Genomic DNA, 19,834 nt, shown 5'->3' with positions numbered 1-19,834 from the left:
CCGCTATGTGCGCATACACCCAAATCCGGATGATTTCAGCCCCTTAACTTTGTGTTGGTTGCCAAGTCTCTCCCACAAAGATCGACCAATTTGGTAAGCAATTCCTAAGCCCTGGTCGATGAGACATACGTCTAATTTTAGGCGAACGCCCATTGAATCACCAGTTGTCACTACGGCTACAGCTGACCAATCACTCGACAGCACTCGCTTGCTGTCCCGAGATTTCCATGTGTGGGTGTGCGCGCACAACCACAACCACAGCCTCGAGACCGGAACAACCCTACCATGGCGGTCACCTTCGAGCCTGCAAGCGAGGCGCTCCCAGCTGTGGCGACACTGGTTTGTTGGTAGTTTTGTGCACAGTCTAGGTCTGAAGCTTCTGTGTATCGATTCGCAGTTTCGCAAGCGAACTGCATGCCGGCTTACCTGTAGCTCAGTGTGCACGTTGTGGTTCAGACCCTAGCCGTGTTTTGATTGGATTTCGTGCTTCAGTACACAGCCACAACACTCAACTACGTGTGTGTGTGCATTCCGCGTTCCACTCACGCTCGAACGACCGCGTGTGCACGACAATAACAGGCGGATGAGTGGGTTTGGTGAACAGTGCGAGCTCGTAAGCGGTCAATCGTAATCTGGCATTGTGAGGATCATAGTGAAGACACACTATTGCGTAATTTGACATCATCTTGTGTCTTGCTTATGTGCTGGTAAAACCGGCTGGTAATCCACGTGGACTACACTTACCACTCGGACAGCAGCCGTAATTCGCCATGTATCCGTCCGATATACACAATAGACCATGGTGGACACTTTTGTCTCTGTTTGTGGTTATACTGCTTTATCCTTCAGGCTGGACTCAAGCTGTTGGCCCGATAGATAGGAGATTCGAACTGAGAAGTAAGTTTTAGTCGGCTTTTTAAGTAATGGCTTTTATAAGTACTGAAAATTCCGGAACATTTAAATCATTCCCCAGCATAATGAAAGTTGCTTAGATAATTTCTACGGTGATGTCTTGTGAATGCTAGAAGCACTTGAAATTTGCTAAGGTGCAACTTAGCCGTCGACCTTGTCAGCCCGTTCGTACGCTGGACTGCACTCTTCTCACGAGGAGCGAATTAACACTGCTCAGCCAATGGCCTCTCTTTTAACACATCTTAGTATATATACCACCAGGAATTTCCTACGTTTTCCCATTTCCTTAATTTAGTGTAGTTCCACTAGTAGTTCCACACTAGTTCCACACTAGTAGTCTTCGTCAGGTCTACGGTCATGTTTGTAGTTGTCTCAAAGGGGGTGTCGGGGAATCTAGCGACCACGGTTAGTTTTAACAGTATTTTTACCTCATACTCATCTGAAAGGCTGTTGCAAACTCCTGGCCATTCTGTGACGTTTTCAACTTTACACTAAGGTGCACTGAAGGTTGTGAACAGATGCATGCACAGTTGAAGCGTCCGAGTCTTACATAGAAAATCGCAAATAAAATCTGGTATTGAATTCCGTTATTGTGTGATAGGATGTTTCACGCAAACACCTGAAGTAGGGTTGTTGGAGGTCTGCCGATGCGTTGCAAAATCAATAAGTGTTACCATAGTAACGGTCAATTTCGCTTCGTTGTTTGGTTTTATTTGCCATGGTGATCTGACACCAACTACATATTGACTATAAGGACAACTTCTATTCTGCAGAGGATGGCCCCCCTTTACATGATGTTTCTTGTGGGGAAAAAGTATGTATTAACACCCGACGTAAACAGTACTGAAATACGGTCAATAGACATCAGACGCACGGCCCAAACTTCAGTGGTCAATTCGCTGCTTCTGTAAAGTAATTCGACTGTTTTGTCCCGAAAACAGTGACAATAACTATCAGCTGTTGCAGTACATGACGTAACCCTTTGCGTCCATTAGCCTAGTTGCCCTAAAATGTTCGCTGTTTAATCTGTTTTTTCGTTGCCACTGTTACCAAAAACTGACTGGTAAACTTTTCTTGCTTTATATTTCATCCCTGGTTTCTTGGTTTGCATAAAACTGCTATTTCGCAAATCATATTTCAAGTTCTGTAAGGTTTGATTTTCAAGCACCTTGTTGACAGATTGTAGAGATGTACACTTCTGCTTTATGTTGCTCCGTATGAAAACCTTACTACTACCAAATGCATTAGATAGAACCTGTCAAAATGCACATGCACATTGAGGCCCCTTATATTCCCCGCAAACAACTGCCAATTTTCTGAAGTGAAAACAACACTTATAACCTGGTACAAATTCGTTATCCTAGCCGAAGTGACTTGGAAAAAAACGAATGTTTTGCCACCACGTATGTGGTGGTTTGAATTCCTCTCCGTAAATCAGTGTTCAGCAAAGGTCATATGTGTGATTGATGAGGTAAAGAGCTATACCACACCGTCTTTTACGTACACCAAGAAGTCCACTTCCATTTTTAGAAGCTAGTACAGGTTTTCCTTGCCCGTATCCATTGCGAAATTTTGCTACTTTTCTACGGAATTCTCGCACATGTACAAACTGGCGGAACATATACGTTCACAAAATAATTAGTATCAGCTGAAGACCCACCAGGATCTGCCATTCGATGACCATGTTTTTCTGAAGAGCTTCGAAAAGATTGGAACCACCAGTGGGCTGCCAAGGCAACACACTTGTCCTCTGTTATTCCTTTGATATGACGGACCCGTGAAGTTCTAAGAAGTCCCCGGTTCGTGTTTGTGCTTTTACGTATGTATCCTTTCATCGTTCATAAACAAGACTGGACTCTACTCTAGTGTGACGGCTTGTACGCCTCTTTAACCCACTGAGCTACATTAGCGGACGTTTGTGTATTACTCGCAGACTCCCTTATACCAGGTTGGTTCTCACAAACACACTTTCCAACTTTTCCAAGATTAGGAGTTGGCAGTGGAGTTGCCAGTGCAACCCACTGGCAATTACCGCCAACACATCTAAATTCTGGTTTGACTGGGAACCTTAGTCATCTTCCTGTCTAGGTTTGGACACTTTGGCACTATCCTTGACCCGACCATTTTTGACAAGAAATGAGGGACTGACCGCTGGGCCGAAAAATGAATAGCATTTCTCGGATCAATTGCAACCGCCCATTTGGTTTGTCAGCCTGCACTAAGACCCTGGAGAATGACCGTGGAAATTTTTATGGCCCCGGGGGTTTATGACTGCATATGTTCTCCGAATTGTCACCGACGTCCCAGTGCAGATGAACTCTCACCCGCAGTATTCAAAGATGATGGTGAAATCCTTAGTCTGTGTGTGTTTAAAACATTTGACACCACCTGGAGAAATGCGACTTCATCAAACAACTGGACGGAATCGATAATAGTGCCTTTTTTTTAGAAAAGAGGTCCATGTTAAGTGCGGCCACCGCACAGGGATCAGTATGACCCCATTCGTAAAGATTTGGTGTTGCTTGTCCTGTGTTGCCTTATGTTGCCCTGTGAAGCATTGACCGAATAACAGTAAACGGGATTCCGGCCTCGTAGGTGTTTTGAGAACCAAATCTTTACACTTCTTTAACTGCTGGAACCACCCCGTAAGCGACCAACAATTTAATATTTCTCAATTAAGGCTCATTGGACTCTATTGACTGGTCTGTTCTCCTTAACACGCTTATCTAGAAAGAAATGCCCGGGAAGCTCCTTGTGTTTCTAGACTTGCTGGTGTATTAGAGTACCCAGCTAGCTCTCCAAAAGCTTTCGTACGAGGAGTGATGTCCGACAAGGGTGCCCACTCTCTATATTGCCATTCATTTTTTTGATCGACGAAATAATGGGATAATTGCTAGTAGGTCGTTAAAACCATGGTGTACAAAGAGGCGCTGAAAGAAGCCTTGTTGATTCGGAATATGCGGATGACATCATCCTCGAAGAGAAAAAACGGTAGGCACGCTTCTGGATGAACTGACCAGATTGGTCCCTTCCTTCTTCACGTTCTTTGAACCCAGAAAGTGTAAGGCCATGCCTCCGGGTGCACAGTCACCGAACAGGTTACTCCTGACCCTATGAGAGGCACTCGAGTTTCCCGAAGTTGTGTAGTGTGACAGATGTGGTCCGTGGACGAATATGTGAGTAGTGACCTGCGAAGTCATCTACAGTTTTCTGCAGCAAGACAATCGAATAACACTTGTTCGATCATTAACAGGGACTTCAATCGAACGATGTGTTCAACACCAAAAGGTGCTTGGTTTGGTCATGCATTGTGCATGTTGAATCACCGTTTGCCGAAATCACTGCTGGTTTTCGCATCCAGTTTAAATTGATATAAGCGGAGTGGTGGTACGTCTTTGTCCTGACAAGGTGGCATGAAGGCAGTGTATTATTGCTGCGACACGTCTTCCAGGATGGGGTACACGTGACCCACCGTGTATGGTCATAGACACTGCAGGAAGTAGCTGTTAATCGACGTCAACTTGTTCCTATCCGAATTGTCTGAGCTTGTGTCTGGAGGTTTGGGCATCTCGGAATGATTGTGGTAGGCAAGCACCAAGTCCCTTCCCCGTCCATTTTCAGTCTTTTCGTCATGCTAAAGCCTTCAAATTAATTATGGTCGTAGGTTGGAGAAGCTGTCAAAGATGTTGATTATGAAGAACTGCGGTTAACAGCTCTACACAACTCAGTAATTGAGGCACAAACTTACTGACAGGAAGGTCCGTTTGAACCCAACGTCAACATCTCGACTGCTCCTGTCTAGGTTTGGGCAACATGACAGTATCTCACCCCTTGTGGTTCTTTCTGATGGCATGGCAGCCAGGCGTTGGAAGTGTGTTACGGCTGAACGATTATGGTATTATTAACGCCGTGGACGATGACAGACCTACACGTTGCGAGGCAAAGATTTTGGAGTAGAAAATCGCATTTTGTTTGGGGCAAAAACTTTTGTAGCTGACTGTCTTTGCTTCGCCTCCAGATCGAAAGTGGCATTTCTGAATGAGTCATCGATGGGTTAGCCAATTCACAGTTACAGAGATCAAGCTCTGCTCGCTATGCTTTTTACCCTGGTTAGTAATACATTTAGATAGGTCAACTCAGTAAAAGGTATGTCATTGACGGAATGTAAACAGATTATTTGGGGATTAGGGTCAAGAGCTTTAAAAAATGCGCATTATCTGCCTTCCTAATTTCCATCGAGTCATTCGTCACTCAAGGAGCCAGCCAGTGACCATGTGATCTGGCTTCTTTGATCGAAGGATGAGTGGCGCTGTCCTTTCTAAGTGATAGCTAACAACACTGCTTATCAGCCGCTCGTGGCCAAACGGTTCAGCGTTCAGCCCTTGACCGAATGATCGCGGGTCCCAAAATCCTAATTTCTTGAGATACGCACTGCTGATGATCCCAGTAGGAATTAAACAGCTGTACATTGTTTCCAGACTTATCAGCATAAGCTTTACTTACAGGATGAACAATTTCAAATTCTCATAAAAATCCACATAGTTCAGAAGAAAATGATCTGTTTAGGCTAGATAGATTGACTAACCGAGTAAGTAACCAAATGCAGTGGAGTAAAATAATGAGTTGTACGGGCAAAAAACACTTTAATGTAAAATGACACAGCAGGAAATGCATAAGACTGGGCTCCAATTATTCCAGAGTAGAATATGAGCTGATGTAGTTTCCTGACATTTCCCGTTATGGTCAAATACATTCCAGCTAAAAGAGGACAATCAAGTACCGCCATTCTTGCCATGGATCAACCCCGTGCCTTCAGAGTTGTATCACGCAGGTGAATCTGATTACCTTTTTAGTGAATGTTAACTTCTACTCTCAGTTCCGTTCTAGAAACTTAATTTTTCTGGTACATGATTTCAAGTTCTGTCCACCTATTTTAACTAACGCGCCTCGGTGAAATTTGGGTTGTATTTCGCTACTGCTACAGCTGCAGATCCGCAGAGTGAACCGCATTGCACTGACCAGCACATTTGCATATACTTCCACGTCCGGGTACAGGTTGCGTACAACGGGGATTGACGTTTTTGGATCAGCGTTGTCCAGACTAAGCTGATTATCAACCAAGGCATAGTGCTAACCACATGTGCCCCGGGTAGGCCTGTCAGCCTAGTATGGTGTCACAGGTACCAGGATGCCTGTCCACCAAATACTGATTAGGTGAAAGACAAAGTTAACAGCATTTGAATTTAGAGATGAACATTTTGGAAACTAACATATGAACTATTCGAGGTAGAGGCATTTTGTCACTCACTCAACAAACCGAAGTATTCGAGACACTTATCTCTCAGAAATGCGACTTAGGAATTCCAAGCAAGTTTGATCGTACTTAAATCATCATCTGACTTTGGTAGTCTTCGTTATTTATAGCTAACCGAATATAGCTAACCCAATATTAGACTCTCTAAACTTTCTGAATGTCTTTTCCGAGGACTGTGAAGTTTATTGATCCATGAATCTAGCGTCCTATCTACCAAATGGCTGAATCTTCATTAGGTGTGTGCTGTGGGTTTGAAGGTCAGACCTGGTTAGCTAACGCATTCTGAATATTGTTCATAGACTATGTACGCAGTGATCTAACAGTACATAATTCAATCTATTAGAGACAACAAAGGATAAACACTCAAAAATACCAAAGATCCGTGTGGCTAAGAATGAATTGATGCTATCGCGGTTCGTATTCAGTGAGCAGTAGGAATGGACGGATGATGGCAATATATCTTGAATTGAAAACTGGTTCCAAGAACAAATCGGTTGATTGACGTCATCAGTGAAGCAGAATATGCAGTCAACAAAGCGCAATTGGAGCAGCAGAAGGGACAGTTGAACAGCATACAGAGCTAACGGCGCAGAAGAGGTTCACTACGTTTGGGAGGTAACGGGAACTGTGTGGAAGATGTGTATCGGGGGAATTCGGTACATGTTCAATAGACCCGCATTCTTTAACTGAGAGCGTTACACAGTAGCACGTGCCATGTGTCATATCGTAGTACACGCTTAGGGCCATTAAAACAAAATCCAAACAAGCACTATCAGACAAGATGCAATATGAAGGTAGTAAAAATTAGGGCTTCCGAGGAAGTTGATTTAGGGTTTTGAGTTTGACCCCTAGATGATTTACTTTTCCGTTAGAGCAGACACCCGAAAATGGATAGAGTTGACGCGACATTGCAGGCGAAGTCAGACAGGCGACACAATCCCAACATCAGTATTCAGAGAGTAGGTCAACCTTAAGCGACAGCGAAAATCTGGGGAAGATGCGACAGGGAAGCAAAACGGCGTTATAATAAACAATGGTAAGTCTTGTCGCTCATTAGTAGTAAAACAAATATGAAAACCAACCGGAAAACCAACATCATAATGTACCACCCCCCGTAGTTAATATGGACGAGTGTGCATTATCACAGTGGAAGTGCTGAATAGGACTTGCCTGCCATCTATTAAAATCAGTCTAACGCGAACGCTAAGAGACAGAGCATTTGGGGAGTTATTTAGCCAATGCTTTGTGCTGGGTAAATTAGCCGGACAGTTATTTTAAGTTACAGTCTGTAACTGATGTGTAAAGGCTTGAGTTGTGCTTCTCCAGCTTTCCACTGCGTAGGGAAATGCCCGTAATCTTAACAGAACGTCTTACTCTTAAGGTTGCTGAAAACTCTTCTACGGCTCACAACCGGTTTCGCACTTCTTGACACCCCCAAAATATGTGCGGTCCCCTTGAATTACCACCCCCAAAATATGTGCGGTCCCCTTGAACTCAAATTATATGCACTCCGCGAATTAAAACTATTTTCGCCCTGATCTGGGTTTAAATGGAGACTCGACTGCACCTAGCCTAACCACCCGCTCATGTTCTTCAAATGAATGCGTTGCACAAGTGAAACATGAGGTGGCATGATGCATTACATTCAGGTGAAGAACATCAGGAACGGGAGCTCCATTCGGGTACAGTTAAACCTCCCACTAAAAAAAACAAACTGGTATGCAAATGAGCATATCTCTGGAACTTGGTTTCCAACACATGTCGATACCTTTAATCCGAGAGTATTAGGTTGCGCTTTCATGAGGCCCTCTTGTATCATAAATGCTCTGAAATAACTTTAGTTGTGTTACTTACTTGATAGTTTTATATCTATGTATTTTTACTCAGACTTTCCAGGGACGCCTCATTCTGCAGTCAAATACTGAAAAGTAGATTGTCTGTTTTGTCTTGTCTGCTGAAGCTTTGTTACTCAGACAACGGAGCATACATCAACTTGGACGTCAAGACTAGAGAGGGATCTATCTGGGGTTTGAGATTACCCCGACGTGTAAAGGAGGAATCGCGCACACAAACGTTGGATATTTTGGTTCTTTCGCCTGGATTTTTTTCACCATAAGAAGTCTTGACTGTCGTTATGGACAGAGGCTGATGTCAATCACGGCTAGGTGTTAAGGGATAGTATTCCCATCGCTTATTTGGTAGAAGACACCAGAATGAGTGTAGTCGAGATCTGGTAACAGTCTTTTAATTACAGGTGCTTCTCAGCGGTAAATAATCTTTGCAAAAGAATGCTGATACTGTGTAAGATGTATGTATGCCTTCGTGAAAACTGTCACCTTCAAATTATAGATCAAAATACAACTATTTGACCGACAGTGTTTAGTGACGTCCACTCACCTAATCCAGGTTGACGTTATCTTCTCATAAAAGCTGGAAATTCATTTCAACTGGCAGGGGTATTATAAACGTAATAAAACACAAACACAGAGATTATTCAACCGGATTACATCAACCAGTACTTTATTGGGAATTAAATTCATTCGGCACCAGTGAAGGTTGACCTTCGATGGTGGTCGCCGAGAGAAATTCTTACAATGAAATCGAGGATTGTTTAGCTTAACCAGTCTTAAATACACAAAAATCAGTATGTCCCAGTCAATTTTCGCGGCTTATCGCTGTATACAGATGAAACCGCTGCAAATCAGCCCTCCGTAGTACCATCAACATCACATATTTTCGAGGAGATCAAGGTAATCGATGAGAAGGACTTTTGCTTTTCGTCTGCACTTGCTGGCCAGTTGTGAAAATCATTGCGCATAAGTGGTATCCGATTTCATATTCCTCCGGTGTTAGGGCGGAGCGGCTTAAGTTATCGTGTCGTAAATGCGGGCGTTCTGATAAGAGAATCAAGCCAGCGTTAGTTTGAGATCTGTTTGACCTGAAATCATCGATTATTCACTTGATATTGCAACTGCTTCAGCTAATTTGCGTGGGTCAGTTCTGTTCCTTCACTTTTTTGTAGGCCCGCATCCGATATATTTGTGCTTGTCCACATGTTTGAATGACAGAATGCATGTCTGTATGTATGATAAAAAACACGATTAACGTGAAGCCAGATTCGCGACTGCTAGTGAGATTTTGGACCCGACAGAATAAGATCCACAGCTGGCAGCCGTTAACCGTCATCACAAGGAACCCTATCTCCGCACTAAACAATGAGGTTCGCATTCCATTTGTCCAATCCTTTAAGTTTCATTATAATGCTGCTCGGTACCACATAAGCATATCCGCCGATGGTCGTCCAGGAAAAGCGATTTCGGTTGTCGATCATCCGGTGATCTTAACTGGAAGCCAACTTTTCCATACTTTCCTGAAGGTTATTTAGGTAGTGCGAATTCGGCTTGTCGAGCCCGAACTGTCTTGGCACTCGAAAAGTGTGTTGTCGGCTCGTGTGTGGTGATGGCTATCGGTATCTTTGCTGATCTGGGCAACATGGTTGCAAAAATTGAATGGTCAATGGAGATAAGAAAGTGAGATCATTTTGAACTAGGCCGATAGTGAAACGCTAACAGACAAATCTTTCGGCTTGCAAATAAATCAAATATCGTTTGATCATTTTCTAAGTTAACCATTGGCGAGTTGCTTAGTGGAGCGACTTTTGATCACTTTTCTCCACTAGCCTAATCACTATAGCTAGTTTTGTTGTAGGCACAACTCGATTCCATTAACGTTTGCTCTTCTTAAAAACTCTAGATTCGAGATTCGTTTCCTCCATTGTTGTCCAAAGGAAAATGCAAATAACCACGGTGACTGTCTAGTGACAAGCACGTTGGCGGCCGTACGTTAATTGGGACGGTAGAACAGCCTAAGACACCCCAATCCTGGTATATATTTGTAAATGCTTCATACATGACTCTGTGTGTGCCCTTCCCAGTACACCAGGTTGTAATACTATCCAGTGAAAGTCTGTAAACAGTACGCTATCAAGACAGGAGAAATCTCTACTACGTGCTATGTTGCAGCCGTTTAGCCCGACGCTTTTCGTTTCCGCTGACCCCGCAATACAAGATGACAAAACAATTTTTAAAATACTTATGCCCAAGCACATTCAGATCACTCCTTTGAACATCCCTCCTCCTTTTCTGGTGCAATTATTCTCGCCCGTCCGTACCAAAAGGGAGAAGCACTGGATTCGAGTTTTCCATTTATTAGAGCCCATCAGTAGTGCGTTGCCTTTGTCTTACCGGGGTTTTAAACTCCAGCTACTTGATGTGAGAGGCGAACTTGTAACCACAATTCACCGGCACACGCTGGACGCACCTGAATTACCGCATCTGAACAGGCGACAGTGTTTACACTTAAGTGATATGATTGGTTTGTCCGGAGCCTCGAACGATAACCCGGTGGTTGTCTTGGTTGTGTCAAGGGACTGACCCACCTGTCAGGAATCGACCGGGCGACGCTGCGAACGATTGAAACCTGCGGTGCCAAAGCGAAGTGTTTTTGAACGAATGACCCTAAACAGCCTGTGCAGTCCCGCCTCGGAATATGGAAGCAAGACGAAATATTTTTCAAAGGACAACATGACGACGCCGTTCTCATGTAGCAGAAACGGTTCGCACAACCGATGTCGAAATTGCATATGTTTCACATTGATGAGACGCCACTGTGCGAAATGGTTGAACTAAACAAGGCAGCGGTAGGGAACAAACCCTGCTCCACTCTCTTCCCGACTTTAAGTAAATGGATGCATGAGCGCGAATCGAACAACATAAAAGTCATTGAAGAGGTATATGAATCCGTCCGGAAGTTCAAACCTTCGTAGGATAACCCATATTGTTTGGAGATTCGGCCGAAGTGCACAAAGAGAAGCTGGTTCCGTTCGTGACATCTCGCTTCTATTTTTCTTCCTCCAAAAGTAGGTCGGTCTTACTGCCCCATTTTGAAATCCATACCGAACATCAGGAATGTTATCCTCTATAATGCCAAACCTTAATTAAAATCACGTTTGCTACAAACAAAAGATCGGTTCCGCGGTAGGTGTTCACCTTTTATTGATACACTTCTCCTTTGTTAAAGAGAATTTGGACCCTCGGGAATTTTCTTATTGTTTCTTCTATTTTCTTGACTATGTATATTTCGTAAAATTAGGTCGGCAGTGTCGATCCTCAGCTCAAACAGTCCTATGTTTATCCTCCGTCCCGACTCGCTGCTCTTCTCTCTTTCATTTGTTTTATGACTCCCTGCAGCAGGTAATTTACTCAGGTTGATCTTCATTGTATGTTGAGAATGGTTCGAATACATGTTCGCAAGCCGGTTGATCAATATTGACGTTTCTAACCTGCCAGAATTGGTCACAATTCTCAGGCTTTCATCGTTTCGGTAGTCTTTTGTGGGCGTGAGCCCAGCAGAAGTTTTTTGTGACAGCAGCCATCCATGTACCTCTTCATCCTGTCTTTTTTCGGTGAACGTTTGAGAAGTTAGAATCTCGCGCTCACCCTTTGCTTTCTGTCCACTGTTTATCACAAAACTCGTTTTGATGGTTGCCAACTTCTTTTGAATGAGGCTAAATGTTGATCACTGACTCTCAGAATACTAGCCTTGCCCCTTTCTTGTTTTAGTGCAGTTGCAATTTGAGCAGGCGCCATCATACGTGTTCTTAATCGGCCTGCGAAATTATGCCGGTGTTCTAGACTTGGCTACCTACTAGACTTTGCCCACACTTTCTCTACAGTCGTAATTTAATCTATTGGTACTCTAGGATCCTAACATACTTGCTTATAGATTCTTCTTCTAGTTCGGTCCAAAACAGCTGTCAGAAACTGACACCTACTGTGGTGCGTACCAGTGCGTGATCTATATCACTCTCAGCTCCACACAAATTTGTGATCAGCAAATTACCGAGAACTCTTAGCCATGTACGGATGAAGTAACAGTCCTTCGACTTGTCCACAACATCTGAATAGAATATGAATATTGAGTACCCAAATATGAAAATCGACCGTGGATGTTCACCCCCTAACTTTAACTCTCGCAGAAGGTGCGCCCGAGCCATGAAAGATTCCTTAGTTTGATTTCGACCACTGTACATTCTTTATTGTCCATTGTCCCTCAGTCAGGCTAAGTTGTCCAGAACCCACTTTCGTCTGTGAACACTTCTTCCTTTTTTCTGTCCCATAAGAATTGACCTGCTGCTCTCTGGTGCCAAAAACCTTTGTTACGCCAGTTTCAAATGCAGAGTACCAGGAGTGCGCTTGCTGGACACTCCTAACAACTAAATTCAACCTAATGAAACCGTGTACACTCGGATTTCTGCTGCAGACCATCAACGATCTCTGAAAGGCACATTCCGCGGTAGCCTCCTTGAGAGCTTGGAATCATACTCAGGAAAACTGGTTGGGAAATCGTTTACTAACACTTCTTATTGGGTCAGGACATGTGCTGTAGATTCTCATGTATCTGTGTGCGTAGTTGCTTTCTTCCTGTAAAGGCTGTTCGCATACAATTCTTCAATTATATTTAACGAACTGCGGTTTCACTCGGCATCACTGAATGAAACCATGGGTATTGCATATGTCGAATTCGTCTTGGTAGAATGCAAGAAGTTGGCCCAGTGACTATTCGCACCCTTTGAGTGCGGTACTAAGACTGCTCAAGGGCAAAATCTTTATGTGGCGAACGGGTATCCCACGTCAACCTCTGCGAAAAAAATCGTCGTCTTACTAGGATTTCAAAAGGCGTTTTGATACAGTGGGAAGTACGCATATGGCCGATTTAGCTTATTCCAGCTCACTTCAGGGGTAAATTACGAAGGGCTAAATTGCACACACCCATCTCATGATCCCAGGCTGAATGTCGTCACCCGAACAGTCGTAATACAAGCAACCCATGAATTGTTGTAACTTAATACATCGCCGAGAAGTCCATAAAATGTTGTTCCTGGTGTGTCGGATCAAACTTATCAATCCTCAGGCATGAGTAAACAAATGGATAATTTGGCAGATCGGGACGAAAAGAAATGTTGAAAGTATGTAAAATGTTTCGGGAGTAGCTTCTGTTCAAATATTTTTCATAGTATACTAAACTATTTTGTACCGTATTACACTATACTGCACTGCACTGCACTGTGCTATGGGGCACCACGCCATGCCATAATACACTGTACTATAGCACATCACAATACGCCATATGCTAAACTATACATTGCTCTACCATACATAGCACGAGTTACTGTACTGTACTATGCTACAATGTACTGCGCTACGCCCTCCCTAATTTAGGCAGTCACTCTACTAATTCTTTAGTCTCAGTTTCTTGCCGAAAATTGCGACTTCGTCAATCACGCATACTCCAAAGCAAACTTAACCGTTTTTTCGGCGTTTATTTACACACCACTCATAGTTAGGTAATTAAGAATAATCAACGGGACCACACTGATAGTGGGGACTCCTGAAAGTTATTTGCTCATAACTGACATTTATTATGTGCACGTTCTGATGCGCTCGGTGGTGTACCCCGTGATGCCGTTTATAGAAAGCGTCGCTAACAGATTATGTATCTTGCATAAAAGATATCGACAGGGCGGCTGGTCAGGCAGGAAACCTGCTCTTCGTGCGTAAATATTTCCGACATTAACAACCGCACCAGTCACCGACTATGAGGTGTAGAGTGAAGGCATATATGAAAAGGAAATAACTAACGTATGTAGCTAACGCAGTCCAGCTATTTTCTTCTATTGATTTGCGTCTACATAGAGAAAACTAAGTGTGGAGGCTTATTCTAGTAGAGTATAGAAATACCTTTCATTCCACGTCAAAGGTTAAACGTTGCCAAATCATACCATGGACGCGGCAGACGACCCTAACAAACAAGACTGTTTCCGAGTTTTCATCTGTCGTAGCTGAAAACTTCCCTGCGCTGAACAGAGGCCGCAGTCATCCGTTGCCTCGAAACATATGTGTTCAGAAAGGGATGGTTTTGTATTGCTGAGACCGGATCAACGACAGAAGAGATGCTCGACTTCACCGCCTAATTCTGCCTACTTTTGGATTTAATATTTTTGTCCTCTCATTTATCATATTTTAACATCCTAGATTCGCCTTCATAAGTTTCGAACTCCACCAGCTATTCACTCATCAACTACTGATTTTTCACATGTTTATTTCGTATTCTTCTCTGTGCCTTTTCCCTCCCTATTTAATAAATCTATTAGTCCCAGAATTATATAAGATTTAATAATCCCGTGAGAGTTCACGGAGCTTGTGTCAACCTAAACAGTAGAACCTTTACCTCAGATAACTTGTGTGTATGCAGCTTGTCAGCAATCTAATAATCTTCAGGTCATGGAATATTCGCATGCCATGCAGACTGTCAGACTTCTCGATTCGATTTTCCTCAACGCAGATCAATAGATTTCAGTTCATAAAACCGCCTTCTTTCTGTCCGTCTTATACGTAGTGGTGATCTCGGCGACATTCTTCCGTCTGGCAGTTCAGCTTTTTGCTATAAACGAACGGGTTTGGAATGTAGAAGTTTGCATATCTACGGCATACTGCCCATCTTTCATTTTCAAAACGTGACCCGACTTGCACTTGTCCGACTGCCGGGTGCATTTTGATCAGTGGTTTTGTGCAAGCACAAGGATCGATACACACACGCCTGCGTTTGTGTTCAGTTGCGCACGTAAGGCGCACGGAGTTTGTTGGAACCAGCCCGCATCATTAATCTCAGGCGAAGGAAAACAAGTATTTCTGTAGTTCTGCAGTTTAGCCGGACACAAAGACAATACAGGTTTGTCCTTCACCCATGAAGTGTATGTTTGCCGGAGTGGGAAGTGAAATTTTATGAATATAGTACCCAATACGCTGTTTACAAGTTCGTCGTATTCGATGGCCTCGGGGATCAGTATTAAGGCCGATTCAGAACCGATTGTTGAGAAAGAGAGGGAAGTGCCGATGGGGAAGTATATCATGCATGCTGTTTTTTGCCGTTTGTTTTCGTTGTTTCCCGTCATTTTCTGTTGAGGATTGTGAGGACCGGACAAGGACGAAATAGTTCAAACCGCCATGAGTGGTAATGTTCCATCAGGCCTAAATTGTATGAAATAATTATACGATTTGTGAATAAATACAACCTGTTTGTTAGTTAATAGTGCGGATCCATTATCAATCTGATTTCTAAAGGACCCCGATCTCAGTCCAAATAAATAAGTGGCCTTCCGTAACAGTTTTGGCCTGAATGTTGACCGTTCCAAGAATACCTTCCTAAATATGTCGGTTAGGCCTGTTCCCTATCCCGGCTAACTATTGATAATTTTACTAATATTAGTATTATTAACATTGTCGCTTTGGCCGAAAAGCGCCTAATGTATTATCAAAGTCAGGAGGGAATGAAGAGCTCCAAGTAACTTTATAAGATCTAAACTCAGCGCATACAGACAGGTTACTAAGTCAGCGCCCTGATATTCTTAAAAGGGCATTTGAGCCAACGACTTGAAATTAATGTCAAATGCGGCCGGGTCTTTAGGCAGTCCGAACTCATTAAGTACATGATGGCTTGTTAAGCTCGCGGAAGAATGGTCATCTATCCCTCACCAAATTCACTATGACTAAGTGAATTTGGCGTTAGAGAATATGTCGATTATTATTTGGCATAAAACTTCAGGCTCTTGCCCGGCTACGTGAAAGACATCTCAAGAGTATCTCAGTACATCTGCCCAGGAAACTGTTCAACTTGATTGTGTTATTCATAATTCATGCTCTCTATGACACGAGGGGTTACCTTCTCTGCTGCAATGTCTCTGATTAAACACCCAACCCCGAGTGAGTTTTTTAAGTAAACTTATTCTCAGATGTTTGAAATCTTGCATCACACTTGGTCTTTTGGAAGAAGCTCAGAAATTTTGCAGAAAGTTTATGGAACAGGACGCTTCAAATGACCTTTTACCATTTTTCCTTCATTGTTTTTTGACTGCTGTCGCATTCTCACAGGTGAGATGCTTTTGTGTCAGCGACAGGAAAGATCATGGTTCACCATTGACAAAACGCAGCAACTGCTTTCAATCTCTCCTCTTTTCTCCTAAGCATTCTTCAGTCAAAACCTGTCTGCCTTGAGGGGTTCACTTCAGTTTCAAGACTCCAAATAAATGGCGAAACGGACTCGTGATTCATATAGCAAGAGCTTGGCACCAGTTGACCTGATGAAACTCTAGAATTCTCCGTATGGCTGTGAATCACTGATTTACGAACTTTTCCCCACTTTTCCGCAAAATAGCTAAAAATCCAGTGCTGTCAGTTCCCCATTAATCTGATGTTAGGATTAATATTATTCGATTAATTAATGATGCAATTATTGTAAAATAAACATTCAGCAACTAAGATATAGTTGAATGAATCATCTCGGGTCTGTGCCGAAATTCTGACATAGGGAGTAAGAATTCGATTGAGGAAAATTGAAGATGGGTTTTACAATACTGGAGTCGAAGGAAGCGGAATCAGGTTGCACAACTTATACTGACACACGAAACAGAAGAATAACAAATACAGGCTGTCAGTTACTTCGTTGACAAAAGCAACATAAAACAGAGTGCACTTCGCGAATTGCGCGCAGTCCATATTCCGGTAGAATATAAGGTTGACGTGAACTCGAAGTATGTGCTTGTCTGATGAACAGCAAGAAGGATGAAATCGGTTGTGGGCTGTCTATGAATCTTAGGCAACCCTATAGGTATCGTATTAAGTCAAGAAAATACAATTGCTGTTCTATTTAATTAGAAAATATTCGCACTTTGCATTCTGTGCTTTTCAACATTGTACCGAAAACTCCTTGCCCTGCTTTTCGGTCGAATAAATCTTCCGCATTGATAAATGTCTGTCTGCCTTGTATTAAAGCATTGTTTCACCTAGATAAAGTCAAACACTCGTATGCAGCTTGACAAGGTGCAGATGAGAGTCTAGAATGAGACTAAAATGATGTGAACATGGATCCAGATAATCTTTTCTGCAGCGGTATTTGGCAGAATGGGATACGCCATATTCGCCTGATATCTTGGTTAGACCGATATTCCCTGCTATGATACTACTTGTGAGGTTGGTGTTCATTCTTTCACAGACAAATTCCGGTTTCGCCTACATCGATCTATAAGCCCATTCCAAGGGTCTGGAACTTATCACAAGAAATTCGCTCCACCATGATTCTGAAAGCCAGGGGATGTTATTTAAATCACTGAATCTTACTAGGTTTGCGGATGCATTCTATTTCGACGTAGATAAGATATAGTCGCTCCCGGTCACATGAGAAAGATCCCATGTTCATCTCTCAGTGACGGGAATGAACCAATTGATTGACATATTCAGTTTTGCTGTTATGTGCTCTGAGAATCGTCCAAATTGCCGCTACCATGTGATCCACCGGTAGGGCATGAAAGTACAAACTTCTGAAGAAAATGAATCTTTGAAATGGTGGTACCAAAGAGTGCATCACGCAATATTTCACCCCATGCATGAATGCGGTTGGCCGAATGTCTAGTCAATAAATCATACTGCGGTGGAATCTTCATGTGCACAAACCAAGTGAACTGACAGTCAGGTATAATCGGCTCACTGATTTTGGAGGCCACTGAACGACGAGATTTGAATTTTTTAGTTATACACAACCCTGAAAGGGTTCAGAACGCGTCTAGGCCTGGGAGGTACGAATGCTCATGAATACTAGTTCTACTATCTCAGTTGATCTATGCGGCATAATACAAGCTCCAAAGTTAGGCGTGGATCACCAAAAAATTTTAGTGAATTTTTCCTCATGATTTCTTTGATTTACAAGAAGTTTACTTTCTTACCGGGGCACAAGAGTATTTCAAACGAAAGACAGTGATGTTTCATCTCAGTGCTGTCCGCAAAGTAACAACGATTCGGATGACTTGAATAAAATTTCTAAATCAACAACAGCGCACAAGAACTGAGTTTCAGTTGATTAGATCTAAAGCGTGTCCCGAGAATGATCCCTGTTCCTTAATGGGCCACATAACTGATCAACGAGACCGATTAAGATTCGGGCACGCATGATTGACAATTCAGTAGTTGAATGCAATAAATGCTCCTGTGTGGTAATGCCTGTTTGAATTAACCCTTAAACTGATGCACCCAAATGTATTACAACGGGAATAACACTCCGGATAATAGATTAGGTACCTCTGTGGTCTGACTGACTTGTTCACGTTTTGCTACTTTTCGTGGTCATTCTGGAGACCTAAAATATTCATCAGGAAATTCATGAAACAGACGGTTAGAACCATGAGAACGTTTCCGTCGATTGTTACCAACCTTTGGTCACTACTGACTATTCCGTTTGTTAGATATAAGCTGTATCCTACAGATTCTGATTAAACTGCCTAGTTCGACTGAGTAAAATGAGCATACTCCTTATCCGTCACTGCAACTAAGAAAAAACCGCAAAGAGGGACACCGGTTGGGAAGTTTCGACTTATGTTTAAAGCTTTTAGTACAGCGTTTCCTTTTCGAAAGCAGACTTCATCTAGGAAGCATTTTCAGGTGCGTAAAAATCAGTCAGCCAGTTAGTGGATTAGAACACTTTAGATCCAGCGCATCACTCAAATTTGAGAAAGTGACCGTCAGAAGAGTTATGTCTATCACAGCGTTTTACTCATTCAAAGCAGATCAAAACATGCCAGTTAATGATCATTCGGTGGCCGAATGCAGCTCAGTATTTGTAATGTGCAACAACATCATGATGCTTCAACCGATGGCGTTTCCATGGAGTTTGGAGAGGGACAAATCAATACAGCCAAAACTAATGAATGTACAGGTTGTTTCACACTGTCAGGTAGGATGCACAGCCGAGACTGTAGACTAAAGATATGTGGTCTCAGAGGAGAATTGTTCAACTATCGAAATGCCTATTCTGGAAATTAAAAGGAATATAAAGCAGTAGGCTGCTTATGTCACGAAGAGACTGGACCTTGCCGTGGTGTGACGGTTTGCGCACCTCAGCGATCCATTGAGCTATACTGGAGAGTGTCCCGCGACACTCAAAGAGTCTCTCATACCAGGTTGGTCAATGGTTAGAGGTCTGATGAACACAGTCTCCTGGCCCTCCAGGTTGGGGGTTGGAACATGTGGCGACTTGTTCCGTAGAAATGGTAATGCATTTGCATTTCCCGCCAAACACCGCTGCCTTGCGATTAGGCTTTTGAGCCAAAGACTTTGGTTGAGGGCCCTAATCGTCCTCCTATCTAGGTGTGGGCGCCCTGGCAGTAACTCAGCACACATACAACCATGAATCGCACATATACAAATAAATTCATGCTACATCGGCCGTCGCGTGGTGCCATCAGCCGGGTCGCCTTACTTGCTGCATACAGCAGGGCGGATAAGCGAAAACAGGTTACTGCTGACGCCTCCCTTCTTTCTCTTTCACATGCTTTTTCTTTCCCCCCTCTCCCCACCCCATTAATAACTCTCTCCTTGTAGGCCCAGCACTTAGGACCGATGACTCCGTTCGTCATGCATCGGTTTTGTGTGCAGCATCTGCTCGTCACATGGTGCCGACATCTTCAGGAATCTCCAAATCAGTCCTCAAGCCTCGACACCC

At 43.2% G+C, this 19,834-nt stretch overlaps 1 protein-coding gene across 1 annotated transcript in view; it reads left to right on the top strand.

Moving 5' to 3' along the window:
* Window positions 1-611: 611 nt before the first annotated feature.
* The window catches only part of T265_07089 (hypothetical protein), a gene marked incomplete at both ends in the record, with an annotated part of 117,177 nt that continues 97,954 nt past the window's right edge, over window positions 612-19,834 (top strand). The window contains one exon of the mRNA XM_009172527.1: window positions 612-897. Within this exon, the coding sequence (XP_009170791.1) occupies window positions 771-897 (127 nt within the window). The remainder of the gene's footprint in view (window positions 898-19,834) is intronic.

This window comes from Opisthorchis viverrini (genome assembly GCF_000715545.1).
Source record: "Opisthorchis viverrini unplaced genomic scaffold opera_v5_156, whole genome shotgun sequence".
Taxonomy (NCBI): domain Eukaryota; kingdom Metazoa; phylum Platyhelminthes; class Trematoda; order Opisthorchiida; family Opisthorchiidae; genus Opisthorchis; species Opisthorchis viverrini.
Note: the sequence above shows the minus strand (reverse complement) of the source record. Positions and strands in the feature narration are given on the sequence as shown.